The sequence below is a fragment of the Pieris napi genome, chromosome 4 (genome assembly GCF_905475465.1).
Source record: "Pieris napi chromosome 4, ilPieNapi1.2, whole genome shotgun sequence".
NCBI classification, from domain to species: domain Eukaryota; kingdom Metazoa; phylum Arthropoda; class Insecta; order Lepidoptera; family Pieridae; genus Pieris; species Pieris napi.
In genome coordinates this window covers 10,525,010-10,552,894 of record NC_062237.1, presented here as the reverse complement: position 1 = coordinate 10,552,894, position 27,885 = coordinate 10,525,010, and the positions used below count along the sequence as shown (strand labels likewise).

At 34.2% G+C, this 27,885-nt stretch overlaps 1 protein-coding gene across 5 annotated transcripts in view; it reads right to left on the bottom strand.

Moving 5' to 3' along the window:
- Window positions 1-27,885, bottom strand: part of LOC125048675 (huntingtin-interacting protein 1-like) — a 37,535-nt gene that overhangs the window by 3,420 nt on the left and 6,230 nt on the right. Inside the window, exons 2-22 of one of the 5 annotated variants that reach the window (XM_047647483.1) lie at window positions 21,950-21,996; window positions 20,905-20,985; window positions 14,258-14,368; window positions 13,772-13,924; window positions 12,898-13,055; window positions 11,925-11,986; window positions 11,306-11,483; window positions 10,702-10,822; window positions 9,687-9,794; window positions 9,063-9,190; window positions 8,725-8,821; window positions 8,328-8,391; window positions 7,168-7,277; window positions 5,927-6,027; window positions 5,288-5,696; window positions 4,443-5,048; window positions 3,773-3,923; window positions 2,733-2,887; window positions 2,172-2,292; window positions 1,422-1,648; window positions 272-513 (exon numbers count right to left, since the gene is read on the bottom strand). In XM_047647483.1, the coding sequence (XP_047503439.1) occupies window positions 272-513; window positions 1,422-1,648; window positions 2,172-2,292; window positions 2,733-2,887; window positions 3,773-3,923; window positions 4,443-5,048; window positions 5,288-5,696; window positions 5,927-6,027; window positions 7,168-7,277; window positions 8,328-8,391; window positions 8,725-8,821; window positions 9,063-9,190; window positions 9,687-9,794; window positions 10,702-10,822; window positions 11,306-11,483; window positions 11,925-11,986; window positions 12,898-13,055; window positions 13,772-13,924; window positions 14,258-14,368; window positions 20,905-20,940 (3,338 nt within the window). In that variant the 5' untranslated portion in view covers window positions 20,941-20,985; window positions 21,950-21,996. The remainder of the gene's footprint in view (window positions 1-271; window positions 514-1,421; window positions 1,649-2,171; window positions 2,293-2,732; window positions 2,888-3,772; window positions 3,924-4,442; window positions 5,049-5,287; window positions 5,697-5,926; window positions 6,028-7,167; window positions 7,278-8,327; window positions 8,392-8,724; window positions 8,822-9,062; window positions 9,191-9,686; window positions 9,795-10,701; window positions 10,823-11,305; window positions 11,484-11,924; window positions 11,987-12,897; window positions 13,056-13,771; window positions 13,925-14,257; window positions 14,369-20,904; window positions 20,986-21,949; window positions 21,997-27,885) is intronic. The other 4 variants (XM_047647482.1, XM_047647481.1, XM_047647484.1 and 1 more) reach the window with 4 other exon arrangements.

Sequence of the window (27,885 nt, the reverse complement as noted above, 5' to 3'; positions counted from 1 at the left end):
ATTTTAGTGTTTAATAATATATACTTTCATAAGTGTTTTCATACTTTTGTCGCTGCTGATTTTTTTGTTTGAAAACCCCTAAGAGTAAAAGTACCAAATACAATAAATTAACCAGAAATGTCATCAAAACACTACACATAAGTTCGTAATGGCATATTCACTATCATTTTTAATCATCTTCTACGTGTCTATTAAGAATTTTTAGGCTATAGTTGGAAGAGAATTTTGCAAGTTAAGTGAAAAATATATATTTCTTAATAAATTTACTTACACAAGCAATTTAGCAGCAAATACGACAGATTTAGCAGCAGATATAAGCCCCTCAGACCATTGAGGGTTGCGTCTGTACATCTTTTGTCTTGTCTTTGGATCTCCTAACTCGTTTTGCAGCGCCCGAGAATCCTGAACTAGGACTTTGACAGCGCCCATAAGAGTGGTACATGCGTCCAGGATTTTGCCATTCACTTCTAACTGTACCCCGGAATCGCCGGCTTTACTTGCCGCAAGTAAGTTCTGAAATTAATGTATACGTTAAAAGAAAATAAAATCGAAATATTCTCTCTAATACGTTAACTATTCTTCGTATTTTTTATATGGGATCGGAATTTGTCGATAATAGCAATTTTTGGAGTTTCTCCCCCTCATGTAACGCGCCGTGGCGCTTTCACTCCCCCTGCCCCTAATAAAAATATCACGTGACCACCAAGTGACCATTTTTACTTAAGTCACAATTATGTTAAGAAACGGAAACTCACTAAAATGCCTATGTTAATTAGATAATTATTTACAAGGATGCTACGTCATAGTCGATTGGCTAATTAGTGATCGTTTTGTATCACATGGCTGACGTATAAAAATCAGCATTTTTAATAAAATTATTTTTATTAATTAATATCATTTTACACAGATTAATCTTATGTTTCATCAAATTAATCACAATAAGACTTTATTTTTCCTTATCGTTTCTGAATCGCTCCCTGAGTAATTTTATAAATTAGTGTTTGAATACGTTTCTTTTTATTAAATTGTTTTTTAGCGATAAGGCTATAAAAGCTTTCTTTATATTAAAAATTGTATCACTTGTTATTTTAACTTTATTTACTTATACATAAAAAACGTTGTGTAAAAAAAAAAAAACATGGCGATTAAAAAGAGTGGCGGAGAGTTTATTGCCAGTTCTTCTCTTCCTTTCTACGCCCTTGATTTGAGAACTGGCAGTAAATGTAAAATTAGAAGCATTAATATTTATTTCTTTAATGACGAATCACAAGTGTACATTGTGTTACCTACGTGAATAAATGATTTTTGAATTTTGACAATGATTGCTTGTCAACGCCATCTTGCATCACATATAATTAAGAGCTGTAACAATCCAGCTTTTGTTTGTAGTTTAGATAGGGCCAAAGATGGCTAAAACAAACCTCTATCTGTGAAGCCGCCTGTTCTATAGCGCGGTCCATATCAGCCAATTCGTCGTCCACACTACGAGTGCCACTCGATAATCTATCTGCCGTGGTCGCACTACGAGACAACGTTTGTACGCTAGTGCGTGCTTCGAGGCATGCAGTGCGGTCTATAGCACCCGTTTTTAGGGATTCCAGACACTGTTTTGTGGCCGATAGCATGCTTCGACAGTCGCTGTTCAATTCTGTAAATTATTAAAAAAATAAAAGTTAACTAGGACATTTCTTCATCAGTAAAAAAAGGCTTGGTTCAAAAACAATATTTTTAATTCCACGAAAGTCAAATACAAGACGGTTTTGATCATATTAAATTGACGTGCGTCACTAAATTACGGCATTTTCTATCTATTGGGAAAACCATAAAATATTCGATTCATATATCACTTAATAAGTGGGACAATTATTTTTTATTTTGAATAGAAATTTAGTTATGTGTAAATAATAAAATATAAATATATTACTTAATTAAATATTCGTCATATAAATATAATAAAAGTTATCAGTCTAACCAAAAAACGAGTAAAGAAAGCCAATCTTCACATCTTCACTACAAAACCTCTACATATGAACTTATATACATATACATTACATATTATGTAATAATTAATCATATGATATACTTGTTTAATATATTATTCATTACGGAAATAAAGAGGCTATAATAAAAAATAATAAAAAAAAAGTTATCAGTCTAATAAAATAACTCACTCTCTGCTAATTCCATATCAGTGGAGATATTGGAGAGTTCAGCCGCGTACGTAGACAGTTGCGAAGCGTTGTGTGCGGCGTATATCGCGGCCTTCGCCACTAACTCCTCGTTTCCTTCCACCTATAGAAACACTTTATTTAAACAATATCACAAAACAGGTAAAGCAGTTTCTTTCTGGCCTTACAACCTTTTAAGTATTGGGTCTCAGATTCTGTATCTGTTGCGTGATCATTTTTTTTTCTAATTGATAAGTAGGTAGTCTGTGCCTGAACGCGGTTGACATTTCGGCTGTGCGGTTTCTTCACGATGTTTTCCTTACGTACGAACTACGAGCGAGAGTTAAATGCACACAAAGACAGAAGGTCCATAGACGAAAGTGTTTAGTTAAAAGAGTGCAATTAAAGTGATTCAATTTTTATCTAAATTTTATCAATTTCATGTACTAATCACGGGGTTTTTAATTTGTTTTATCCAATAAAATATTGACAATCGTGAAACACTTTTGTTCCACACTGAGTTCGGCTACACCTACTTATACAGTTTTAATAAAATCCCCTTACTTGTGACTTCCTGGCAAGATCCTCGAACGCCTTAGAAGCAAGCTCGACGGCAAATTTATTCGCATCTTGCGTGTTCGAGTGTTCTAAGGTCGAAATAGCACTATTCGTAACTTCCAACGCCGCTTCACCGGCACAACTAATAATTTTAGCGTTTTCTGAAATATAAAAGCCATTTCCGTCACCTGTTGTAAATGCACAGTCCGTATTTTATCTATGGTTAGCTATAGTCAATTGTCAAATTGCTTTTTACCGATTTTGTCGTCTATACTCTATACCACCAGCAATACACATCCATAGACCATAGGGCATAACGACATATGAGTTTTGGGTTAACACGTGTAGTAGGAGGTATGATTATAGGAGAATTAAATTATTTTGAATTGAGAATTTCGGTTTGTAGGCATAGGAGTCTGATAACTTACTTACATTAAGAAACAAACTCAAATATGCCTACTCCATGCCCCAGGGACATAGTTTTGTCTTTAATACATCCCACCCCTAGTTACGAGTGTACAATTAAAATATAAAAAATCGCTACAATCGGCATGCAAACAGTAGAACAAACATGGATACACAATAAATATCATAAAACTTGTTTTCAATCTGCTCCAAAATATTTTACGCTATGATACTTATAAAAAGACTCAGATATATTTAAACACGATAAATACACATTGAAAACCCCTTTTGAAAGGTTATAATTCAAAGAAAACACTTTTTTACCGGATTGAAGTTATGTATTATTATAAATTTACAATTAACAGCAAAATATAATTTAAAAAGCACGCGAAACGTCGGTTATATTTGAAATTATGTAAAATAATTGTACATTTATAAGAATACATAACTTCAATCCGGTAAAAAAAGTGTTTTCTTTAAATGGAAAAGGTTATGTCAATAAAAGACAATACAAGATTAATATTCGTTTAAATTATTTAATTTTAATACGTTTAAATTTCAACCAGGTATGGTTGAAAAGATACGTTTTTGGATTTATATATATAAGATACGCTTTTCAATCCGATATTCTTAATACTTACGTTTCTTAATCTCTCGTTGTGCTTCCTCCAATTGGATTTTTAACGAAGCCAAGTCGGCTTCAAGCACTGTATTGTGTTGTAACAAATCCTGCAATTCACACTCTGCGTTCAGTCTGCCTTCTTCAGTATGCATAAGCCTAGCTTCCACTAACTATACAAGGAATATACTTAACGCAAGGCCGAAGTCCAAAGCCAGAAGGTTCCATGCATTCGTAGAGGCGAAGGCGATATAGGAAAAATAAATCATGCCATTAGATATTGTAACATGCAACAGAAGATTTATTACATCAGCATACAGATACAAATAGCAACAGGATCGAACAAACAGAAACATCGACAAAGACAATTTCATAGACAAGTATGTAGGTAATGGATTATAATATTAAAATTTGTTTAAATTATAAATAAAGCTCATTTTCAGAGACTTGTAACATCAAATGACGTCCTTCATTTTGATATATCGAAAGAATAATTTATTTTAGCACTAGAAAAGTTAATAACAAATAATTTGTCTGACTTATCTCTAGACACAGTTTAAACTACGTTTTAAGACACCTAAGTAAGCATTGCGCTTTGGTCCCTCAACAAGAAACAATCTAGACAAGTAATAACGAACAACGTAAGCAAATCCCAAGACATGACAAACACATTCCCTAGACCCGCAACGAACCTGTCTCTCAGAGTTCAAATCATTCAACAGCTTTTCGTTTTCAGTAACAAGCTTCAATTTTTCCTCAACTAATGAACTTAATTCTTCATCTTTTTTTGCTGTCACTACATTAATTTGGTCCCTAAGTTGTTTAATCTCTTCTAATTTGGATGTTTCTAATTCATTAACTTTACATCTAAGATGTAAAATTTCAGCTTGCTCCTCTGTTAATGAATTCCGCAGCATTATCTTACTAGACTCTTCTTCTTTAAGATTTTCCTCTAATTTCTTTACTTGCTCTTTTAAATTGTTAATAGTTTCGGAATTATATTTTTGAACGACGTCTAAATCGTTAGTAAGAGTTGCTATTTGTTCATCTTTTTCTTCCAAGTTTATATCGTATTTTATTTTCAAATTTTTCAATTCTGTGTATGTTAAATTAAGTTTTTCAAGTGCATTCTTTAGTTCAACGTCTTTTTCAATAAAATTTTCCAATTCTTTATTTTTAGTTTGTAATAACATGGTAAGATCATGCAATTCGTTCTGAAGTAGCAATTCTGAATCGGATAGTTTTAGTTTTAGGTTCTCGAGTTCCTTTTGCAATGCGTTAGTGTGCTGAGTTTGAGCCTGACAATATTTATATTAGATACTATAGCGCATGCAATATATACTAAAAGCTAGATGCAATCTAAAATAACTTTACAGACTAAATCAAATACAGAAACACTAAAATAGGTATTAGAATATCCCAATAAATTACTTGCGAAAATGTCGCGCTTAAATCTGTAAACAGATTTTGATAATATCTTTGGAAAATCACATAGAATTATTAGAAGAAATCGTGAATAGCTATTCTAAGTACTGACCTCTTTATCCTGCTGATATTTTATAGTCAGTTCCGTAATCTGTTTCAAGGCATCTTCCTTTTCCTCGAGCACCTTCTTATAATCTTCTCCACTCTTTAGTCTTATACTCTGTAGTTCTTCCTTTACTGCGGCCAGCTCCGCTTCACTCTCAGTTTTTTCTTTTCTCAGCTTTTCTAAGTTTTCTGAAGCATCTTTGAGTTCACTTGCAATAAGTGATATTTTTTCTTCTTGCTCGGTTGTTGCCGTTTTGTGTTCTATTTGCAACGCTTCCATTGACGCTCGCAGAGTTTCCAGCTCAACTTCTTTTTGTCTAGATTGCTCTAAATCACTACGGATATTTGCTATTTCCGATTTATATGCCTCTATCTCTTCGCTCGAAGAAGCACTCTGTTGGAGGAGTTCTACGTCTCTGTAAAAATATTGAAAGGATTTTCAATCTATCATTATTATTTTTACGTTTAGTTATTATTGCCCGAATGTTCCTGGGGGATTCGCTGTCGTATAATATAATAATGTCCATCGCATAATAAAACGATTTGCACATATCAGGGTTTGGTCGCAAGTGAATACTTATTTTAAAAGAACGTTATTTACACTAAACTATACCTTTCTTATACTTAAAAATACATAAAAACTTACTTCATATGGTCATTTAACTGTTGTTGCAGCATTGTCTTAGCACTTTCATGCTGCACCGCCGCCGCCCGTAAGTTGGCTGTAAGTTTGTCCACCTCTGCTTTCTAAAGCAAGTAATACATTTTACTGATTAAGAAAAAATAAACTGAAGTTGCATTCGGAAATTTTTACATTCTTTTAAACAATCTAATAAATTTTTATGTTCCATCCAGGTCTCTTCGCCTGTGCAATACATTTGATTTACCTTTTACGCGTATTAACATCGGATTTCGTGTCCCCATATAAAAAATGTGTAATTCCTATTACACTTACGTTTACATTTTCATGCCCGTTATTATTAATTTTTTTAATCTTATTTGTCAAACAATTCAATTACAATTCTACAATTATAACTTGTATATATATTTTTATGTCTTGTAATGTGTCTGTCATGTTCCTTATTAATAAATAATATGTATATGACATAGTGTGGAACTTTGACTTTTTTTGTCAGTTTTAGTTTTAAGTTAAAGATTTATTAATTTTAATAAAAGGACACAGCTTTGATAACATATATATATTGATTAGTGTAGCAAGCTACAAAAATTTGGGTGTTGAGCAAAGTTGTTTCTCTCTCTATTTTTGGGATACTTATCGAAAGAGACAGCATCGTTAAACCATCATCGCTTCATTGACTGTCTTTAACCATATTTAGGACTTTTGAACCTTAATTGAAAATCCGTTAGTTAGGCACAGCTAATCACTTATAAAACTTATTTAGGGAGCGTTCAAATATTACGTAACGAATTTTTGGGTCCTTTTGTAAAACGTTACGATGCGGGGCGGGGAATGAATTACTAATTAATTATTTTCGACTTTCCAGTACTTTACACCACATAATGGTAACTTTTAGGTATAAAGAGTCACTAGGTGGTCACGAAACGTTTTACTATAGTGTTTCTGTACCCAATATAAATATATATTTATGTAAATATATATATATATATTTATAGTGGGTACAGCAAAACGTCGCATTAGATGGGGGAGGGGGTGTCAATAATCTCCAAAAATGGCGTGACGTAATACTTGAACGCTCTCTTTAGATAATCGAAACGCCAATAAAAGTCTGATAGTGTACTAAGGCTATCTTTTTTGAAAGATTTTCGAGAGGAACTGAAAAATGCCTTCAACTGTAGTATTTTACTTAAGAAAAGATTTTCGGTCTACACTGTTATCTTATAGTTAATATTTATATATGTTCAAACCTGTCTTATAAGCGCAATATGTTCCTCCCGAAGTTGTGTGTAAGCACCTTTTAACTTTTGAAATTTCTCGTCTGACACCTTAGCCTTCTCCTCGGTTTCAGTCAACTTTTCTGAAATTTATTTATCTCCTTATTTCCTATTTTTACAGAAACTTAAGGCGCGAAACACACAGAAAAGGCGTAAGGTGAAGGCGCGGCGTAGGCAACTTGCCGCTTCAAAGCGCGTCAATACAAAATGTACGTAAGCGGCACGTTGTTAATTTTTTTTTTATGTAATAGGAGGCAAACGGGCAGGTGGCTCACCTGATGTTAAGTGATACCGCCGCCCATGGACACTCACAATGCCAGAAGGCTCTCAAGTGCGTTGCCGGCCTTTCAAGAATTGGTAAGCTCTTTTCTTGAAGGACCCTAAGTTGAATTGGTTTGGAAATACTTCTGTGGGCAGCTGGTTCCACATAGTGTTGGTGCGCGGCAAAAACTGCCTTAGAAAACGCTCTGTTGTGATACGGATGGTATTTTGTATTTTGCCTTGACGTCCGATGATGAAACTCAGCTGCAGGTATTAAACCGAACAACTCCTCTGAACACTCTCCATGGTAAATGCGGTAGAAGATGCAGAGAGATCCCACATCTCTACGCAACGCCAAGGGATTTTTAATTGCACAGGCACGTCACCAATATCTTCGGTGCACATTAATGAGTTGCAGCAAAGCGAGCGCATCTACGTCATCTGAAGAGGAAGACATGCTATCACGATAAAGTCAGCCTGCGTAATGACTCTTTGTGCCGTCTCTTCGCCTCTTTGATATAATTTAAGTCGCATCTGTGCTTTATCTGTTCCACGCCGGCTCTGCGCCTGCGCCGCGCCTTCACCTTACGCCTTTTCTGTGTGTTCGCGCCTAACACTAATACAATAGAAAACTTATTAATATAAGAACATAATACAAAAAATGCAAGACAACATAAAACCTAAACCTTTTAATAACTAATTATAAATTATACAATTCTTATGACTTCAGCTAGTGTGCAACTATATCCGTCTCACGTGCAATAAAATTAATATTCACGCTGATTGTAATTATTTGGCACACGAAATGAGATTTATTTGTTAAAACATTTTCAAATGAGAAATATTAAAATATATTTAAAAAATACAATTACTTTTAATTTGTGGCGTTTCAACTGCTAATATGTCTGCTTTTTGTTTTTCTTCATCGAGTTCGTTCTGTCAAAACAATAATAATTATTAGTACAAATTCAATTTAAAAAGTATAGGACTTTAGGACAAAATATAGAGCAATTATATAATCGTTATATATTAAAACTAGTGGACCCGACAGACGTTGTCCTGCATGATATTTCAAGCGATTAGTAAAGCAAAGTATGAAAGTACCGACTGCAGCGCCATCTGGCGAGTTAATTTGTGAATCTAAACTATTCCCAGATCCCCTTGAACACACACAAATAATTTCATCAAAATCGGTCCAGTCGTTTGAGAGAAGTTCAGTGACATACACACTCACAGAAGAATTATATATATAATAATAATAAAAAATACCCTAGCAGCTCGCAACTGCGTCTCCATCCGCGCGCAATGTTCCCGCATCGAACCCAACATGGTGTTGCGCTCTTGAACTATTTGCGATACTTCTGTCCTGTTCAATATTAACATTTTTAATAAACTTTTAACAATTATCGTTAACAAATACATTTTATACGAAATATGGAATTAAATCAACGGAAAGTTGGGAGTTTAAAAGGAATTAAATCTCTATCTAATCTAATTTCTTATCTGACATACCCAATCATGGGTAACTTTAATTAATTTGCAACACTAAAGCGACGGTGGCGCTACCACTCAGTTCACAGATAAGTTGGTGGGACTATAAAACTTACCGCATCCTCTTGAGTTCATTCTGCAAATGATCTATGAGTCGATCTCTTTCTATGAGAGGGTCAGGCACTGGTGACGGCGTGGTTCTCGAATGGGTCTCCAAGGATTCATGGCGTTCAGGCGTCGGCACCTAGAAACATTTACAAACATTTTAAATGTTATATTCAATTTAAAAAATGAAGATATTATTTTATGGAAGATGGGCCGGGTACTGGTATGGGATCCAACCTGTTCAGACACGCTGGCCCCTTCCCATCTACTTGGAACCAACAACAGAGCTGGTGCGGCTTCATAAAGCTGCTGAAAAAGTTAAGGCTTGCAAATACAGGGGTCTAGGCTCCCAATATGATTTTGTCCCACCCTTGGTCCGTAGGGTTCAAAGGAAGGGAGGAAAGGTTAGTCCAAATAACAGGAGACCGAAGAGCTGGCAGCTACCTCGGACAAAGAATTAGTCTAGCTATTCAAAGGGGGAACGCTGCCAGTATCTTCGGAGCCTTTCTAAAAGGACTCCTTTTAATAATATATTTTAGTTATTATATTATATTTTTTAAGGTTTTAGTGATATTTTAATAATAATGATATTTTTATAGTCTTAAGTATTAAATGATTATTTATTAAAAATATACCTGACTAAATGTCTCGGTGGTGTCAATCAACGAGCCAACAGCGTCGACTTCATCTGGTGGGGGTTCTGGTATCGACACCACGGGGGCCACGTACGTGCCGAAGTCACTCTGGAAAAAATATCAAACGTTTCCAAAGGTTTTGTTTATACGCAGATTGCTCGATTTTCTTTGACATTGCAACAAGTCCCGATCGTACAATAATTATCGTACATATGGAATCAATTCTCGTACGCAACGACGATATATTTCTTATGTATGGGTATAAAAAACTGATCAGGGGTTTTAGTCAAGATGCCTTAAGAGTAGTGTATGTAGAAAGTCGAAAACTAAATTTGTATGAAAATTTTAATTTGACCAATATACGATAATTTTACCACCTTGGTACGATAGCTGCCTGCACTGCTCTCTCTTGTTCTCTTCATTTTTTATAACGTCGCTGTAGAATGATAACCTCGTATGTCCAGAGAACCAAACATTATAGGAAACGAAAAAAAAATTCATTTCGTTATTGTTTGTTAAAATATTATTATTAATTTTGACCAAAGTTTTAGAAGGTAAAAAGGACTTATTTATTAATAACATATATAAGTCCTTACTTCACGATTATACCAGTTAAATGACATAAGTCTAAGAATAAAACAATAAATGGTTTTTTGACATACGAGGTTATCATTTTACAGTGACGATATATATATATTAAGAAAACTACATACACTTGCGGTGTCTAATCGGATTTTATTTTTATGTAATAGGAGGCAAAAGGGCAGGAGGCTCAACTGATGTTAAGTATTCAGTGGGCAGCTGGTTCCACATAGTGGTGGTGCGCGGTAAAAACTCTCTTAAGAAACGCTCAGTTGTGGAACGACGGACGTCGAGGTGATACGGATGGTATTTTATATTATACCTTAACGTCCGATGATGACACTTAGCTGCAGGTTTATTAGGACTTTATTTATATATCTTAACTACACGTAAATTTTTGTTTATATTATAAATTAATAAATATAATATGTACCTGTAATAGGAAATTAGGTGGGTTGGAAGGCAGGACTGGTAGTGTGAGTAGATTCCTATAGTACTGAAGACTGCTCGCATGTTTGTAGAAGGAGCTTAATTTTTTGAACTGTTGCCGGAATCTAAAACATATAAAACAATTTGAAGCTAGACAATGAAAAGAAGTTAGTTCTCCTTTACGCCTTTTCGTGTTCGCAAAAAATATTCCTAGAAAGAGCTAATTACGAAACATTACACAAAGACTGATATTTATTGCAGTTTTTGAAGTGAAAACTACAAAGCAATAGTAAAAAAGAGACAGACACATAAATCTAATTTTATTTATTTAGTTTTAATCCAGAAAAATACATTTTTACCGACAACGAGGATGTTATCAGTTCCATTAGGCTTCCAAGCGCGTGCGCTCGTAAATATTCCCATAGTTTTTCTAGGAACCTATGCCATATTGAGATAATAATTAATTGACAGGCTAAAAAAAGAAGCTGGTCACATAGAATTAAGTTATAGATAGTTATGGGGTAGCAAACCCCAGATAGCGTGCAAGTGCATTGCCGTCCTTTAAAGTGCGCTCTTGTTTTCGTAACTTTTATTAATACTCTAAGTACCTCTCCCTATGTCCAGATAGTGTATCAGCGGGTAACGAAGCGTGTAGCCTGAACAGTAGCCGCACATTACAATCGTATATTTGTGACGAATCCTGCGCACACGGGATGAGCGCTGCCAAACGACACTGCCCGCTCGCTGTCATCGAATTAGCGCGCGCGTTTCCCAAACTATCGAATACTGAAATACATTTATATACAAAAACCAGCTCTAGATATAGACCTCAGATTTATGTATTTTCGTGATTTCTAATAGGCAAGTAGGTGATCAGTCTTCTGTGCCTGACACCGTACGAGCGAGTGTTATAGGGCCCACGATCAAGGCACTATTATGTCCAACACACATATTAAATTTGTAATATATATATATATATACAAGCTCATCTGATGTTAAGTGATACTGCCGTCTATAGAGGAGATTGCTAGAGGGCTCACGAGTGCGTTGCCGGCCTTTGTCGCAATACGAATTTGTCGTCGAACAGGTTTGTTTGAACTGGCCACTTTCATTATATACTCTTTAATACTTTCAATTTAGTTGTCGTGTAAAAAAAATATTTTTGTTGTGACAAAGTATTTGAATTATAAATATCAATAAAAGTAATGATGTCAGAATTTATCTCACCTGCTGCTTGTAAATTAAGTATGTCATCCATGTAGTCGAACAATTCGACGCAAAGCTGAAAACTAAAAAATAAATATTTAAGAGTCATATAATAATCGACCACTAGAGGTCGCAGGTCTCATATATTCCGATATTTTTATTTCCTAGAGTATCGAATCTGGACATGTTTTGTTTTAATTTTGTCACACAGGCTGATTAAACATACTTAACACAAAGGCACACACGTCCCACAATTTAAGAGTAAAGTAATAATGATCAAAGCTTAAATATGGGAATGCAATCCAATCCAAAACCGAAGAAAACAAAAGAAAAAGAGCGCGCATTTCATTTGTCAAAGTCAGCGACAAATCGCGCGTCCGTGATTCAACTAGACATTTATTTATAACATACGTTCTTAAACACAAAACAAATTCACAGACATAAATAATAATGAAAATAAAAATACAGTATAAACTCCATGTAACGTCCCTCGATAACGACTAAATAATAAAAAATACTTTTTAAGTTGCGGAAATTAGTTAAAACTGCGGATCTGTGGACGTTATTTTGTCGCTCTTTTGTCCTAGCTCGTAATAAACTCGACTATCGGCATCATATGAACTTTCTAAGATATCCGTTCTTATGTTTATAAATTGGGATTGCTTTAACGTGCTTTATCACGCCTCAATATCGCAAGATATGAATAAAAAAAGTAAAAATACAACCAAACGACTGGTACAGTACAAAAATAAATGACACCGCAATAGCGTTCAAATACGAATTGTGTAATTGAAAAATATGTAATTACTAACATTAGTCTGAAATAAACTTTTCTTTTTCTAATACAGATTTTTCTTCTTTCTATTTAACGACAACTCTTTGTAACGTCAAAATAAGCGCAGTCCCTTGAGTGTCGTTATATAGAGTTTACACTGTATATTGGAACGACGCATTTCATCTTTCACTAAAATACACCCCCACTTTGATTACTTACTAATTATTAACATCATTTTCGGCAATCGCATCCAACTCTTCAGCAGTGAGCTGCATGTTACCGGGGAAACGAGGGTTGCGTGCGTGGAACTTCAGTTTACTCATCAGCAAGATGCAGTATAGATGTATCAGCTTCCCATAACCCTCGCGAAGGTGCATCTGAAATAATATTAAGTCTTTGTCTGTTTGTACTGAAGTAAATTAAATCCGCAATACATAAAGAAACATGTGGGTAGATCAAAAATATGCTAGTTTATTTTAATTCTAGGGTATAAACGCAATTTATTATTTGTTTGCCGTTGGAGGAAGGATTGTGTACTATTCCTCCATCCTAAACCTGGAATTCTATATATCTTCGTTAGGGCGTTTCAGCGTATAACGTCATTGCAGTGATTTGTGAGCACAGATTGGAGAGCTACACCGTGACTAAAAAAGTCTTCTATATTCCTCTATTAATTAGTTTAAGTATTTAATCAATTTCGCAGTTTATTTTCTACTCTCATCTTCGTTTATTGCTTCCAGGTATTAGCGACAAACCATATCGAGAATGTACGTTCGTGCTCCTATTTTACCATGCCTCCTGCTGATAGAGGACAAATCTTTGTTTTTAATTTATTTTATTATTAATAACTGTTACTTAAGATGTCATGTGGTGTAATGGTTGCAGCTCCTTACAAACGCCTTGCGTAAGAGAAAAAACTTGGCGATTAAAAAGGAGAGTTTATTGCCAGTTCTTCTCTTCCGTTCTACACCCTTGATTATAGAACTGGCAGTAAATGTAAAATTAGAAGCATTTAATGTATATTTCTTTTTCATAAGTGTACATTGTGTTACCTAAATTAATAAATGATTTTGACTCCTCACGAAATTCTTACCCATAGCTTCCCCAAGTTCTCAATCATATTAATATGCCGTTGCGAGTCATCTAGACAGGCTGGATGACCTTCGCGTAGCAGCTTATGTGTCACATGACAGAACTTCCACGACACGATACGGTTGTCTTGAAGCGGCTGACGGATCGCCACCATCTGTGGATGGTTAGGAAAGAAAGATATTGTAATTTATATATTGAAAATGATTTTATTATTACTATTATGCTAAGTGGCACCAAAGTATTAGAGTATAAGGTTATTCGTTGGTATTAGTACCAAGAAGAAAGAAGTACAAATTTTTACTTATGGGCTTCGAGATGGGTTGCAATTTTTAAGGTAGGTTTTTGTATTAGTTCGGACAGGAGTAGTTTCCCATCTTTTATTCATCACGATAATTTAAATTTTAATAGACCAGCTTTTAATCCTAATGCCAAAATGTTGGTTCGTTTCGTAAGAAATTAAGAATAATTCAACCATTCAAACATTTACCCAGTATGTGATGGCGCTCTGCTCTTGAAAGGTACCAATGATCGCGCTCCGTACATGTTTCTCTTTCACCGGCGTCTCTATAGAATTTATCGCTTTCTGTATAGCCAATGTCTGAAAAAAATAGTACTATATTAGAAAATCAAATACTTACATTAAATTGGACAAGATCACAAAATGTATGTACTTTAGTAAATGTAATTTTTGGGGATTCCTCTTGTAAAACGTTACGATGCGGAACGGAGATTGAATTACGCGTCATTGCTAATATTCTTTTCGACTTTCCAGTACTTTACCCCACAAAATGGTAACTTTTAGGTATAAAGAGTCACTAGGTGGTCACGAAACGTTTTACTATTGGGTACAGAAAAACGTTACGGCGCGTTACATGACGGTTCAGAATCTGCAAAAATTGCGTGACGTAATAATTGAACGCAACGTAAACTAAAACATAAACCTTCAAGTGATGTTATAAAGAATGCATGACTATAGACAATTCAAACTACTTACTATATTGACATAGTAAAACTGTAATATCGTTATAAATTCCAACAAAACCCAAACTTTACCTTGTCATGACAATAACAATATGCCCGCATATCCTCGCACGCATTATAATAGCCATCGCAGAGAAATTATAAAGAACTTTGTGTTGATATTGAGGATCAAAATAAGAATCATTATTTATACATATGAATGCTATATTAAACAACGTTAAAACCAACTATTTATTGTTAAGTTTTAGGATAATATGTTTAGCATTCCATATAAGGAGAGTTCTGTAGTTTTAAGCAGTATACAGAGAGCACATTTTTTTCGATTAACTTAAGGACAACAGATTATTTAAATAACCGTTATAGTATTGGCTTATAAATGATTTACTTATCTATAGAGATATATTTATTATTATTTCATTTACAATTTATATATAAATAAATTTCTGTTCGTTTGTCTCGCTAAAACTCGAGAATGGCTGGACAGATTTCACCTTGTAATATTTGTGGAAGTTCAGGGAAACATGCATAATATATAAAATATAAATTATTTTTAAATAAGCATAAATAATTTAATTTTCCAATACAATTCGTTTCAAGCTTAAAAACAGTTGATGTCTTTTTTTTTAAGGTTCGTTCAGAAATTTGAGTGTTTGAAAGCTATCGCATGAGGTCCGATCTCTTGAATCGGTTAAGAAAGCAGTTTCCACAAGCGATACTATTGCAATCGTAAACTAATTTCAATTATTTTATAATAATAGAACAGTCATATAAACGGAAAACTACAATTGCGAACATATAACGAATAAATGATTCATAACACATCAGAAAGTACTAACTAAACTGTTTACTAACTAAACGAACATAAATATGCGTTCGTCGCGTACACATGTTTAAAATCAGATATTATTTATAGCCTGTGGTTTTCGAGTTATAAATACCAAGAAACCGTTCACTTTGCGTGATGGTTCAATTCTAATTATAGAAAATGCATTTTAATGGCGGCAATGAGGAGGGTTGTTTTGTTAGTTCTAGAAGCCATTTTCGTAGTTTTGTAATACCCACCTTTGTTCGTAACTATTCCTTATTTGACCTATACTATATTCGAACCCAAGAAAAAACTTTGTTTTGAAGATTTACATTATATATATATTTTTTTAAAGACAATTCACACCAATTGGCCTAGTCCCACGCTAAGCTGGTGAAGCTTGTGTTATGGCTATGGGTACTAGGCAACGGATATACATACATATTATAGATAGATAGACATATAGATACATATTTAAACACCCAAGACCTAAGCACAACACCAAATGCTCATCACATCGATGTTAGTCTCAGCCGGGGATCGAACCCGGGACCCATGGATTCGCAGTCAGCGGTACTAACCACTAGACCAATGAGTCGTCCAAAAAAAAAAAAACGTACACTTTAAATCGAACTACATTAATTCAGTCATATCTTAACGCTTTTAATTATTCAAGTTGATAACTGCATATTGCTGTTGACAGTTTCTATACTATGATAATTTATTATATGAATGCGGAAGCAGACGCATTCTAGATGGAAACTTGCAATGCCTTTGAAACAGCTTCGAACTTTGAATTATTTCAATACTGTATACTATGCTCACAAACAAATATATGTAATAACAACCTCTACATAAACTGCAATTAATTCATCAAAAGTTAAACTATTTCGATCTAACAGCCACTTTCCAGCTTCAGAAAATGGGGTAAGACTTTTGACATCAAACATAATGGGAAAAAGCTGACAATAGCGCTTTGTTGACGATGTTTTAACGTCGCAAATTCAGGCATTTTTAATGGATCGTACTATCTTTAAACTGCTTTTGTTTATATAGACTAGAAAAGATATATTGATTTCAAAATTGAAACCAGTGTACCTAGGGCGAGCAAGTGCCAGGTAAAGAGGGCTAATCACCTACCACTATAAAAGAAAAATTATCAAAGACACAAATACAATCATAGCTACTTTCACAGGTTCAATCCATATTTGTGCTGCAGAAGCGGGCTGTTCCGGGGATTTGTTGTGTTTCCCGGAGTCGGAATTAAATATTATGAAAATATAAAAAATGGTTAAATAATAAATGGTTCTTGAAGCCTTGTTGTATGTACAAAAAAATATAAACGATTTTAAAACAAATGGGGACTTTCACCAGTATAATTATCGAAACATAACAAATCTAAGCATAACAACCAGGCTCCAGAAGATAACCCACTCCTTTTATGTAAGTTGTATTCGGTTTTACAACAAACTCCTAAGCGAAATTCGAGAATTATCACTGAATAAATAAAAAACTCTCGATAAACTTAACTAAAAAAATTAATCAAAAAATCTTTTTATAAATTTGACGAGTATTTAAATGATCTTAATACTTGAGATTTATTTGCTCCAACTTAAATATTTATGGCTTCTCTGCCTTAAAAACACTTTGTATGACTCAAAACTTGGTGATTAAAAAGTGGCCGAGAGTTGCGAACTGGTAGTAAATGTAAATTAAGAATCAATTTAACATCTTTTCTGTTGACGTTCATAAGTGTACTTGGTTACCTATATGAATAAAGTTATTTTGAGTTTGAATAGGCCATAGTTTTAACCTTAGTCATAACATTTTCTGTTTGTCTAAAATAAAGGTTGACTAACTGATAATACATTTAAACGCCCTACTTCTAAGTAATTGGAATATTTATTTAACACACCCACACCTGCCACATTTAAATTTTAAATACATATTTACTTTTGATAGAAAATAACATGTGTTAGCTTTTAATATTTATTTAATTAAATTCTAAACATTTTTATGAAACATATTCTTTTGCTACAAGTGCGCATGTGCAATAATTACTCATTTGACTCGTTCGGTTATTTACGAATTGTTACGAATTGACTCGAATAACTGCCCGAAGTGGGAAGGTCGAGTCTGAGTCTGAGGACAAGAGGATAAAAGAGCTGGTAACACATGCGCACAGGCAATTCCTTTGCTACAATTTGAATTTAGTGAGTCTATGTTAAATCAATGTGAAAATTATAGTTAACCAAGTCATCATTGGAGTGTTTAATTTCCTACCCTAAGAACTAGGTCAACAAGCCCTAACACATGTTATTGATCAAGATCAAGGTTGAGAGATTCCGTGGGTATGACATTATTCATGGGTTTGTTAAGTTAAAAATTAACGAATTTTGCTGTTGTGACAAATAAACAAGTCAAGGTCGTGGGCGAAAAAAACGTATGACTTATGATTGTTTACGCATTGTTGCAATTGTGCCTTGAAATTGAGAATCTATTGTTATTACGAAACACGACAATCGTTACGTCAAACGTAAAGGAAAACAGTTTGAATCAGGCTCAGCCATCACCCAGTCTACTGGGCACGGCTTCTCGCTCAAGTTTTCTTAGTTTTATGGCCGTAAGATTAAGAGATTAAGAGCCAAGTGGTTTACGTGAGAGTTATGCACCGAACCTATAGCTCAGGTTTTTTCTTCAGCGTTTAATTTATCATTTCATTAATAGAATAGCATTAATCTGTTGTACGTGAGTGTTTTATAGTGAAAAGTATATTGTCGATTAATTTTAATATCCCTTTGACTTGAGATGATGTCGTCTTATATTAGACCGTGCCTTTTATCGACTCAATTTTGATGTTCTGTTACACTGTTGCACACACTAAGAAGAATAACTAAGGGAGCGGATGTCACAATGAAAATAAAGAAACTTAAGTGAATATGGGCGGGGCACATGACAAGAGGAACAGAAAAGTGGAGTATCAAAGTATTAAACTATTGCGCAATCAACGCAAAAGAGAAGACAATTAAGAAGGATAGACCAGATTAAGAAAACAACAGATGGCAGAGAATGACTCGCCATTTCTGTCTGCACAGCGAGATTTCGAGGCGGCCTTTCCCGAAAAGGAAATGAATGAGATGATAAAAATATAAATGAAGTATCTGAAATAAAAGGCTTTTATTATTATTATAACAATAAACGTATAGAATAGAGAACATAAGGTTGACTTTGTCTGACCTCAGGTACACCTGCCAGAACCAGGTGTCTTGGGTAAATTTTTTTGCTACGATAAACCTACATTTGTAAAACCAAATTTATTGAAATATACAAAACTAATTTATAAAGTTTAATTGTTTTAAATAAACTATAAGTGTATTAACCACATAATTAAATTATAAGACCGGTTATAAAGACAATATTTTTTATCAGAAATAAATTCCTTAAGAAATAATATAGGTTTAGCGGATTTGTAGTCACAAGTGCCACAAATATCTGTCGAGTCATACATGATACTTGTAACAGAACATGTAAACCATTTCAATGACGTCAGCGACTGTTTAAACTTGATAAACAATACATTAACTGCATACACGCGACTATATTAATCTATAAGGACGGCAGTGAATTTATTATTTGTATCTACTCATAACGTAACGCGGTACGCTATCCATGTCCCAGTGGGACAGAGCTCAAAAACAAAAGTGGGGTAGCCCTATATCTATATACCTTTTTACTAACCAATCCTAACATAGCACCTAAGACTGAATTGTTACTAACCCATTTACCAAAATATGGATCAAGGGTCTTAATTAACTCAAACTCAAAACATCTGTATTCATGTAGGTAAACAAGTGCACTCATGAATTTTCAAGTTAAATTAATTGTAAATTTACATTTACTACCAGTTCGCAAGTCAAGGGCGGGAGAGCGGGTAAGAAGAACTGGATTAAAAAGAGTGGAGAAAGATACTTTTCGCCACTCTTTTTAATCGCCAAGTATTGTCATACAAATTGTTTGAAGTGGAGCAAATCAATCCCAAGGATTAGGATCATTTAAGTATAAAAATCAAAAAAATCATCAAATTTATAAAAAGCTTTATTGATTAATTTCCGTTTAACGAGGGCTTTGAATTTATTAAATGATAGTTTCGCTTGGGACTTTGTTGTAAAAACGAATACAATTTCCATATAATAAGTGGTTTATCATTTGGAGCCTGGTTGGTCGTACACTCAAATTAGTTCTATTTCGCGTATTATTCTGGTGAAAGTCACCATTTGTTTTAAAATCGTTTATATGAAATTTATTAAATAAATATTATTATTATTAATATAACAGACATGCAGCAAACAATGAAATGAACTTAAAAGGGTAGAGATACTAAAAGAGAGATTTTGGCCTGATTGAAAAATTCCTTAGGCAATCTCAAGCCAAATAAAAAAATTTTTTTTATAATGATATTAGCAACTCTCATCCCTGGTTTCACCAAGGGGCCTATAGACTTTCTATATGTGCATTTAACAGTCGCTCGTACGGTTAAGGAAAATATAGTGAGGAAACCGGCATGAGCTATGCCTATTAGAAAAAAATCACGAAACAGATACATAAATCTGAGGGTTGTAGAGCCATTTGTTTTTAATTTTTATAACGTTATGTTTATACGTATTGTGATGTAATCAACGAAACTCCTCAAAATGTATATTATAACAACAACAAACAAATAAATTCTTGCAATTATACCATTTGAATTATTTCTCATGAGACAAGCATAAAATATAATATTATTAAAAAAATACAACAACACAAAAGCCAGTCTAATAAAAGAGTGAATAAAAGTCATTTACCAAGCAAGGAAAAACTTAAGTAGATTTAAAATTACACTATTAAGTAGAATGAACATTATTAACATGAGACAACTAATGTTCAAGCATTTCCGCATGCAAGGACTTGGCTAAGATTCAAAAACAAACAACGTCTGACTTCAGAACGAGAAAATGTATTAGGCTTTTATACGTTTTAATTTTCTATTTATTGTTATTATTACTATGTAGCTTAAGAAATTGTACTGTATATTTCATTGTTATGTTTAGGTTTTAATAAACGAATGATGTATATTAGGCTTTCGACATAAGTAGTCTTGTTACTTGTTGTTGTATCGTTTCTGTATCTCACGTTTGGGGTATTCTATCTCCCAATAGCTATCCCGACTTTTCTACTGAGTTTCAATCAAGAACAAAAGTACATCGTCTTGTTCCTTTGGTTTTTTGAAGTAGCTAAGTCGTGATACCTATTGCAAGTTAATTATCATTTTACTCCCAGGAAGTTGTAAAGTGAAAAATGTATTAACTTACCAGCTGGTGAAAACGCTTATCAGCGGGGGTCGCCATAGCTTGTTAGTGTAAAGTCAGCATGCATTAGTTAACTGTGCCACGCTGAAAGAAGAACGTGTCACCTTGTTAGTGCGGTGTACTTGGCTGATCAACTTTAATTTTAGTTTTAGTAAAAATCATGGTAAAACTTCATACATTAATTTGGTACTTTATCGATAGTATAATGTTTGAATTATCCTTCAAAATTTAATGACAAAAATCTAATTAGTCTATCTTCTATATTCATAGGTTATAGACAATATTAGTATACTAAATAATCTCAAGAATAATTATTTCAATTTCAGTACAGTAGAACAATTGTAGGCCAGAATTAAAGAAAATAGCTTCTTTAGATCAACCAAGTATTAGGTTATGAATACATGGTTCATGCAAGTGTTAAGAAACGTGGTCGAACAAAAGGATTAATTACATGCGCATTCGATTAATCCAAGGTTGATTATCTTTATCCAACTAACCAATTGTAATTGCTACGAGTCGTTTATTACACAGTAAATATTAACAATTCGAGTACGACTGTTAGCAATTACATGTATATGTTTATGCTACGTATGGTTAATAGTTAATTTATCTTAAATCTAGTTAGTATTTATTTATTTATAATAGCTTGCCAACCGGCACACTGATACATTGGTACAAGAAAGATAAAATACAATATTTATTGTTATAAGAACTATTTCCCCGAAATTGTATTACAGATAGGTTATACCAACATGTCTTGAAGGAAATAAATTTTAAAGGAACATAATTAACCGTTTCGTTTTTTTTCTTTTAGCAAACGAAAAAGAGAAAGACAACTTAGAATATGGATAGACCAAATTCAAGAAGAGCAGGAGATACCTAAAAGAAGATTGAAATAGTGAATGTTTAAATGTAAATATATCTGAATTAAAAGGCTATTATTATTATTAATTAACCAGCTAACAAGATTTAATTATTTTCCGTTTTATATCCAACGCTGGATATCTACGGCATCTCGTCTAATAGGTTTAGCGAAGACCTTGTTTACCTGATATTTTTAAACGTCAGCGGAAAGTCAATGCCAATGACAGTTACCTGTAACAAATGATAATATTATTAATATGATTTAATATATTAACAGACTACAAAAAACCGCAGGAGATTAATTCGACGTGTAAAGTCAGTCAAAATAACTTTATTCATATTAGTTAGAAGTTAAATTAATTGTAAATTTATATTTACTACCAGTTCGCCAGTCAAGGGCGTAGAGCGGGCAAGAAGAACTGGCCAGAAGCTTTCCGCCACTCTCTTTAATTGTAATTTTGTATATTCAAGCAAATTAAGTAAGAGCCAGCGCCCAGCGGTGAATCCCAAAAAAACAAAATATATTTAAATTACTTCAATTAAATTACTACAATAATTGAACTTAACTACCAGTTCGCAAGTCAAGAGCGCAGAGCGGGCAAGAAGAAGGGCAAGAAGCTTTCCGCCACTCTCTTTAATTGTAATTTTGTATATTCAAGTAAATTAAGTGAATGTGAATCGGTGAATCTCAAAAAAACAAAACATATTTAAATTACTACAATAATTGAACTTAACTAAATATTTAATCGGCCAGATATGAGGTGCACGACAAAAACAGATTATTCATAAAACAATAATATAACTGGTGTTTTTGCCTAAACAGACAAAAATATATTTTTTGACTGTTACCAACAGCTTAACATAGATAATGTAAACTTAGATTAATTTAATAATGTATCAAACGATAAATAACAATGTGTGTAGTTATATATTATATACGTATACGTATAGTATACGTTATAATTTATGCAAGTAAAAACACGTAATAAAATTTACTCATCTATAAAGGAGCTACTTTTACTTTTAAATAAATAGTTTAATAAATACCGCGCGTGTTTTTTATCGCTACCAGAGTAAATACTATAATCACCATTTGTATGATCGTTTTGTTAATACTTTGCTATATTTGTAATTGTGTCTTTATTGCATTGTGTTAAGGTGTTTTTAACAATGCTGTTTTATACTCTTGCTTTGGACGTTATTGTTACCTCGTCTATACATCTGTTACGCAGTCGTTATTTGTTCAGATTATTTCTATAAAAGCCAAATTGATTATTAATAATTCATAAACGAGTCCGTAGAACAAAAATGTATTGGTTCTTGCCAGTCATAGTTCAAGTCTCGTTTTTGAATATCACCCTAAGTAACTACAACTTTTTTATAAATACGAACACAAATACCTTAAAAATCAGTGGCGTAACTATACCATCTGGGGCCCGTGGCAAATCTTATTTCGTGGCAATTCATTTGATGGGGCCCTATTAGTAAAAATCATCACTACTTAGTTTAATTTTAATAAACTTCAAGATTTTCAGCGTACTAAATTATACGTTGTATATGTCCTACTTATGGCCATAGGCCTCCTCTCTTAGGCGAGAGGGAATGGTGTGTAGCCCCACGCTAACCCAACGCGTATTAGAGACTTTACATTCATCCATCGAACATAATATCTCTTGGGCAGGTTCCCTCATGGGTCGGGGGCCCGTGGCATTTTGGCAGCCCTGCCACCCTATTGTTACGCCAATGTTAAAAATAGCATCACATTCTAAGTCCAAAAAAAGATCGAAATGAAACCTCTCCCTTTAAGTTTCTTTCTACATCACATATTTTATGAAAAAGATAATTATTCCGCAAACAGCTGACAAATTCTTCTTCTTTTACTTCCCTAAACGGAAAATCACCATAGAAATATGACTTCAGCATATACGTATCGACTTTCGAAACAGGTCAACCGGACGTGGAAAGTGTAATTAACGCCGACTAGAGCTTTCATACGAGGCGCCACTCCACTTCTAAACACATAGCATGTCTACAAACCCATTCATAAAAACAAAATATGCCTATGTCACAGTAAAATTGTAAACACCGTTAGATTGTAATCTATCTCGCGAGATTATAAACTGTCGAAAGATTGTGAACCTCAACGAACTGCTTACAATTTAACGTATTATTATTCGGTAGTTATATGAAATTGTTGGAAAGTAAAATTAATCTGTAATTGACCAAAGAAGTTTGAATGATAACTAAGTTAGTGTAGTACAATCTACCGAATAATAATACGTTAAATTGTAAGCAGTAAGCTGAGGTTCACAATCTTTCGACAGTTTATAATCTCGCGAGATAGATTACAATCTAACGGTGTTTACAATTTTACGTTAACACCTATAACTCTATTCGCGTGACCATTAGACGAAAATAAATCTTTACTTTAAAAAGATTTAGTATTTTCTTTTCTTATCAAGAACTTCATAATATTTACGCGAGTACTATTTTATTTAAAGTCACCCGCAGTAAGGCAATTGCCAATTCGGCGTGAAGACAATGATTTCCCAAGTAGGTTATTGTTCTTTGTGTTATGAATACAAGATTAAGGCACAATAAACTTTTTGGGGTCGTGTCTTTTGGTAATTTCTTCGTTTCCCTGTATCAGCTGGACTGGAGTCGGGCTTGAGACAAATTCTCTTTGCAACAGGCGTAAACCCGAGGGTTAATATGTGCTATGCATATGTGGTTAATATGCTATGATAATACGAGGCATGCCTTTTAAGTTTTGTCGTTTGCAGAAAAAAACACAACTAGAACCTTATATTACTTTTTATTGTTTTTCAAAGTATTCACCACGTAGCTTAATACACTTTTCCATTCGCTCAAACCAGTTATTATAACATTAATTCCACTCTAAAGTGGAGGTGTTCAAAATGGCTGATTTGAAAGCGTCGACTGCTTCTTCACCGGACTGGAACCTTTGACCACGAAGACTTTTCTTAATTTTTGGAAATGTAAAGAAATCGTTAGGGCTTAGGTCAGGACTGTATGGAGGATGGTCAAGAATTTCTACTTTTTCCTGCTTCAAATACTGAATTGTTTGACGAGCGCTGTGTGAGCTTGCGTTGTCGTGGTGCAGGATGATGCGTCGCTTTAAATTAGATTTTCGAAGTTTGGCGATGACTTGTGGTAAACAAACTGTGGTATACCACTCTGCGTTAACCGTTCTACGATCTTCAAGTGCAATAGTCGCAACATGGCCGGTTTTTCCAACGAACGTGGCCACCATCATCTTTGAAGTGATTCGAGAACGAACGAGTTTAGTCGGCTTTGGCTCTTCTTGAAAGACCCAGATTGTAGATTGTTGTATGGAATCAGGATCGTAGGCATAGATCCAAGATTCGTCATCACTGATGATGTCGTAGACGTGATTTGACTCTCTTCGGTTGAACCTTAGAGTTTTCTTACACCATCTGACGCGGGCCGCCTTGTGATCGTCGGAAAGCAGATGCGGTATCCAACGGCAAACTAGCTTTCTCACACCAAGCGCTTCATGCAAGATCTTCTGAATGGTTGTCCCTGAGATGCCTAATAGAGCCTCTATCTCTCGATACGTCACATGACGATCTTCGAGAATTAATTGTCTCACAGCAATGATGTTTTCTTCAGTGAAGGCGGATTTTGGGCGTCCTTCGCGAGATTTGTCACTAACACTAGTATGTCCACGCTGGAATTCTAAATACCAGCGTTCGACAGTCCGCAGACATGGGGCTTCATCACTGAACACAGATATTAGCTCTTCAAAACACTGAAGCCGTGTCAGGCCTCTTCTAAAGATGTAGAAAATTATTGCACGAACATTTTCCTTAGAAAGATTCATTTTCGTACGTAACTTGACAGATTCAAATCGACGCTGTGACTAATCAATAGCATTAATGCTAATTATTTTAACTGTTTTGAGATTCAAAATGTAAACACATTCGAATATAGTACAGGTCCAAATTCAAAATTGCCGGGAAATATGGAAACGACAGAACTTAAAAGGCATGCCTCGTAATACCTTATTCTCTCTCTCCTTTAATAAACGGCTCAAATGTAAGAGTCGTTCCTTCAACTTCGATTTTGTTCCCTTTGGAGAGGAGACTCTTGGGCCGTGGGGTTCAAGTGCACAGGCGCTAATTAAAGATTTAAGTTGACGTCGCAATACAGCGAGGTAATGCTGCCAGCGTTAGAGGTACACTGCCACGGAGACCTTTCAATTATTTTTTATAATTACTATGTAGATTAAGAAAATTGTAAATACTGTATTGTTATGATTACTAATATAATAATACCTTACTTCAACTTAATCAAGTTGGAAAGCCAACCCTTGGCATAGACAAACGTAGTTAAAGTAATAGAATAGAAAAACTAGGAAAATTAAAAATTAAAAATTATGGAAAAATTTTACCGTGGATGTACTCTGAACAAAACGGCACACGAATATATAGTCCAATATATGTAGGATAATCTATACGTTCATATCTATAAATAAGTAGGTACACTTTTCTTCAAAATTTTAGTATTTGTCGCTTTCATAGCAAACGAAGATGTATAAAGATTCTTTTACGACAATAATGCGTTACAACTATTAACTATTGAATATTAAAGTCTTCTTGACAGTCTACCTATCTATATATATAAAAGAAAGTCGTGTTTGTTACAACACTTATAACTCGAGAACGGCTGGACCGATTGCCATGGTTTTTGATTTGTTGGATTTGTTTCCGTCCCGAATAGCAGAATAAGCAATAAAATATCGGATAAGTTATCCAATAACAATAAATTAATTAATTAATTTTACGAATGCAAAAACCATATGGTGCCATCTGTTGACAAAACTACGCATCATTTTACGTCGAATTCGTGTCAGTTCAAGAAATTCCGATCTTGAGGTGAATGAGAAGATGCATAACCATGCTTTAATCCTGATCAAAAGATGTTGGATATCAGAAAGTGCTTAACATGCAGTATCGCCATATTGACGGCTAGAGAGAAGATGCCTAATGTGTAAAACTGCCATTCTTCTTTCGCAATGGCAAGCAATAAAACATTTCTGTATTGGCAAAAGAGTTGTATTAATGTAATACTTAACATTAATGAAATCCTAAAATAAGTTAAATTAAAGTAACAACGATATTATAAGGTTGTAGGGCGGAACGAAGTTAGCCAGGTCAGCTAGTTTTTAATAAGAGCATATACTTTATGATACTTTAAAAGCCATTTGATTTACGAGCTAAAGTCGCCATGCGCCATAAATTCATGGAGTATTATTTTACTTGACCACATTACGGTAAATCGTGACATGGCGGTTGGTTCCACGCACTGATTCTTTACAGTCTGTTATCGCTTAGCCGACAGCCGTGTGTGAACATGTGAAACATCTGCTAATTATGCGGAACGATAACGCTGCAATGTGATAACTATCTTACACAACGAACTTACGAAAGCACCTCTAAGAAACAGGTAGAAATAAGAACTGCATTATTGCATTTTACAAATTCATTAGCCCATTTACACTCTCGCCACAAGGTGATGGCACGCTGTCCCCAAACCATAGACAACTCTGACATAGAACCTATGTTTGAATTGTTCCTAATTCATTTACGACAACGACCAAGCGACTAAATTATGATATTTAATAGTGACTATAATCAAGGTACCACTGTCCTTTGTTTCATGTTTTTAAAACTCCAAGAAAGAGGTTATTTTAACTTGTATATAGAATATAGATATTATTGTAATTAGATAATTATTTGTATCTAATCTAAAATAATGATTACTCTTAATTATATTTATTACGTATATAAAAGAACCAGTGGCGCTACATACTTTTAGGTCTGAGCCTCAGATTTATGTATCTGTCTCGTGATCATTTATTTTCTAATATGCCAATTAGAGTGATCAGCCTTCTATGCCTGACAACGGCAGCTATTTAGTCTAGTTTAGGTTTCCCCACGATGTTTTCCTTCACCGGACGAGCTAATGTTAACATCCACATAGAAATTCCATTGGTGCATAGCCTGGGATCGAATCTACTACCTCAGGGTTGAGAGTCGCACGCTAAAGCCTAACACTACTCGTGTTGCTATTATG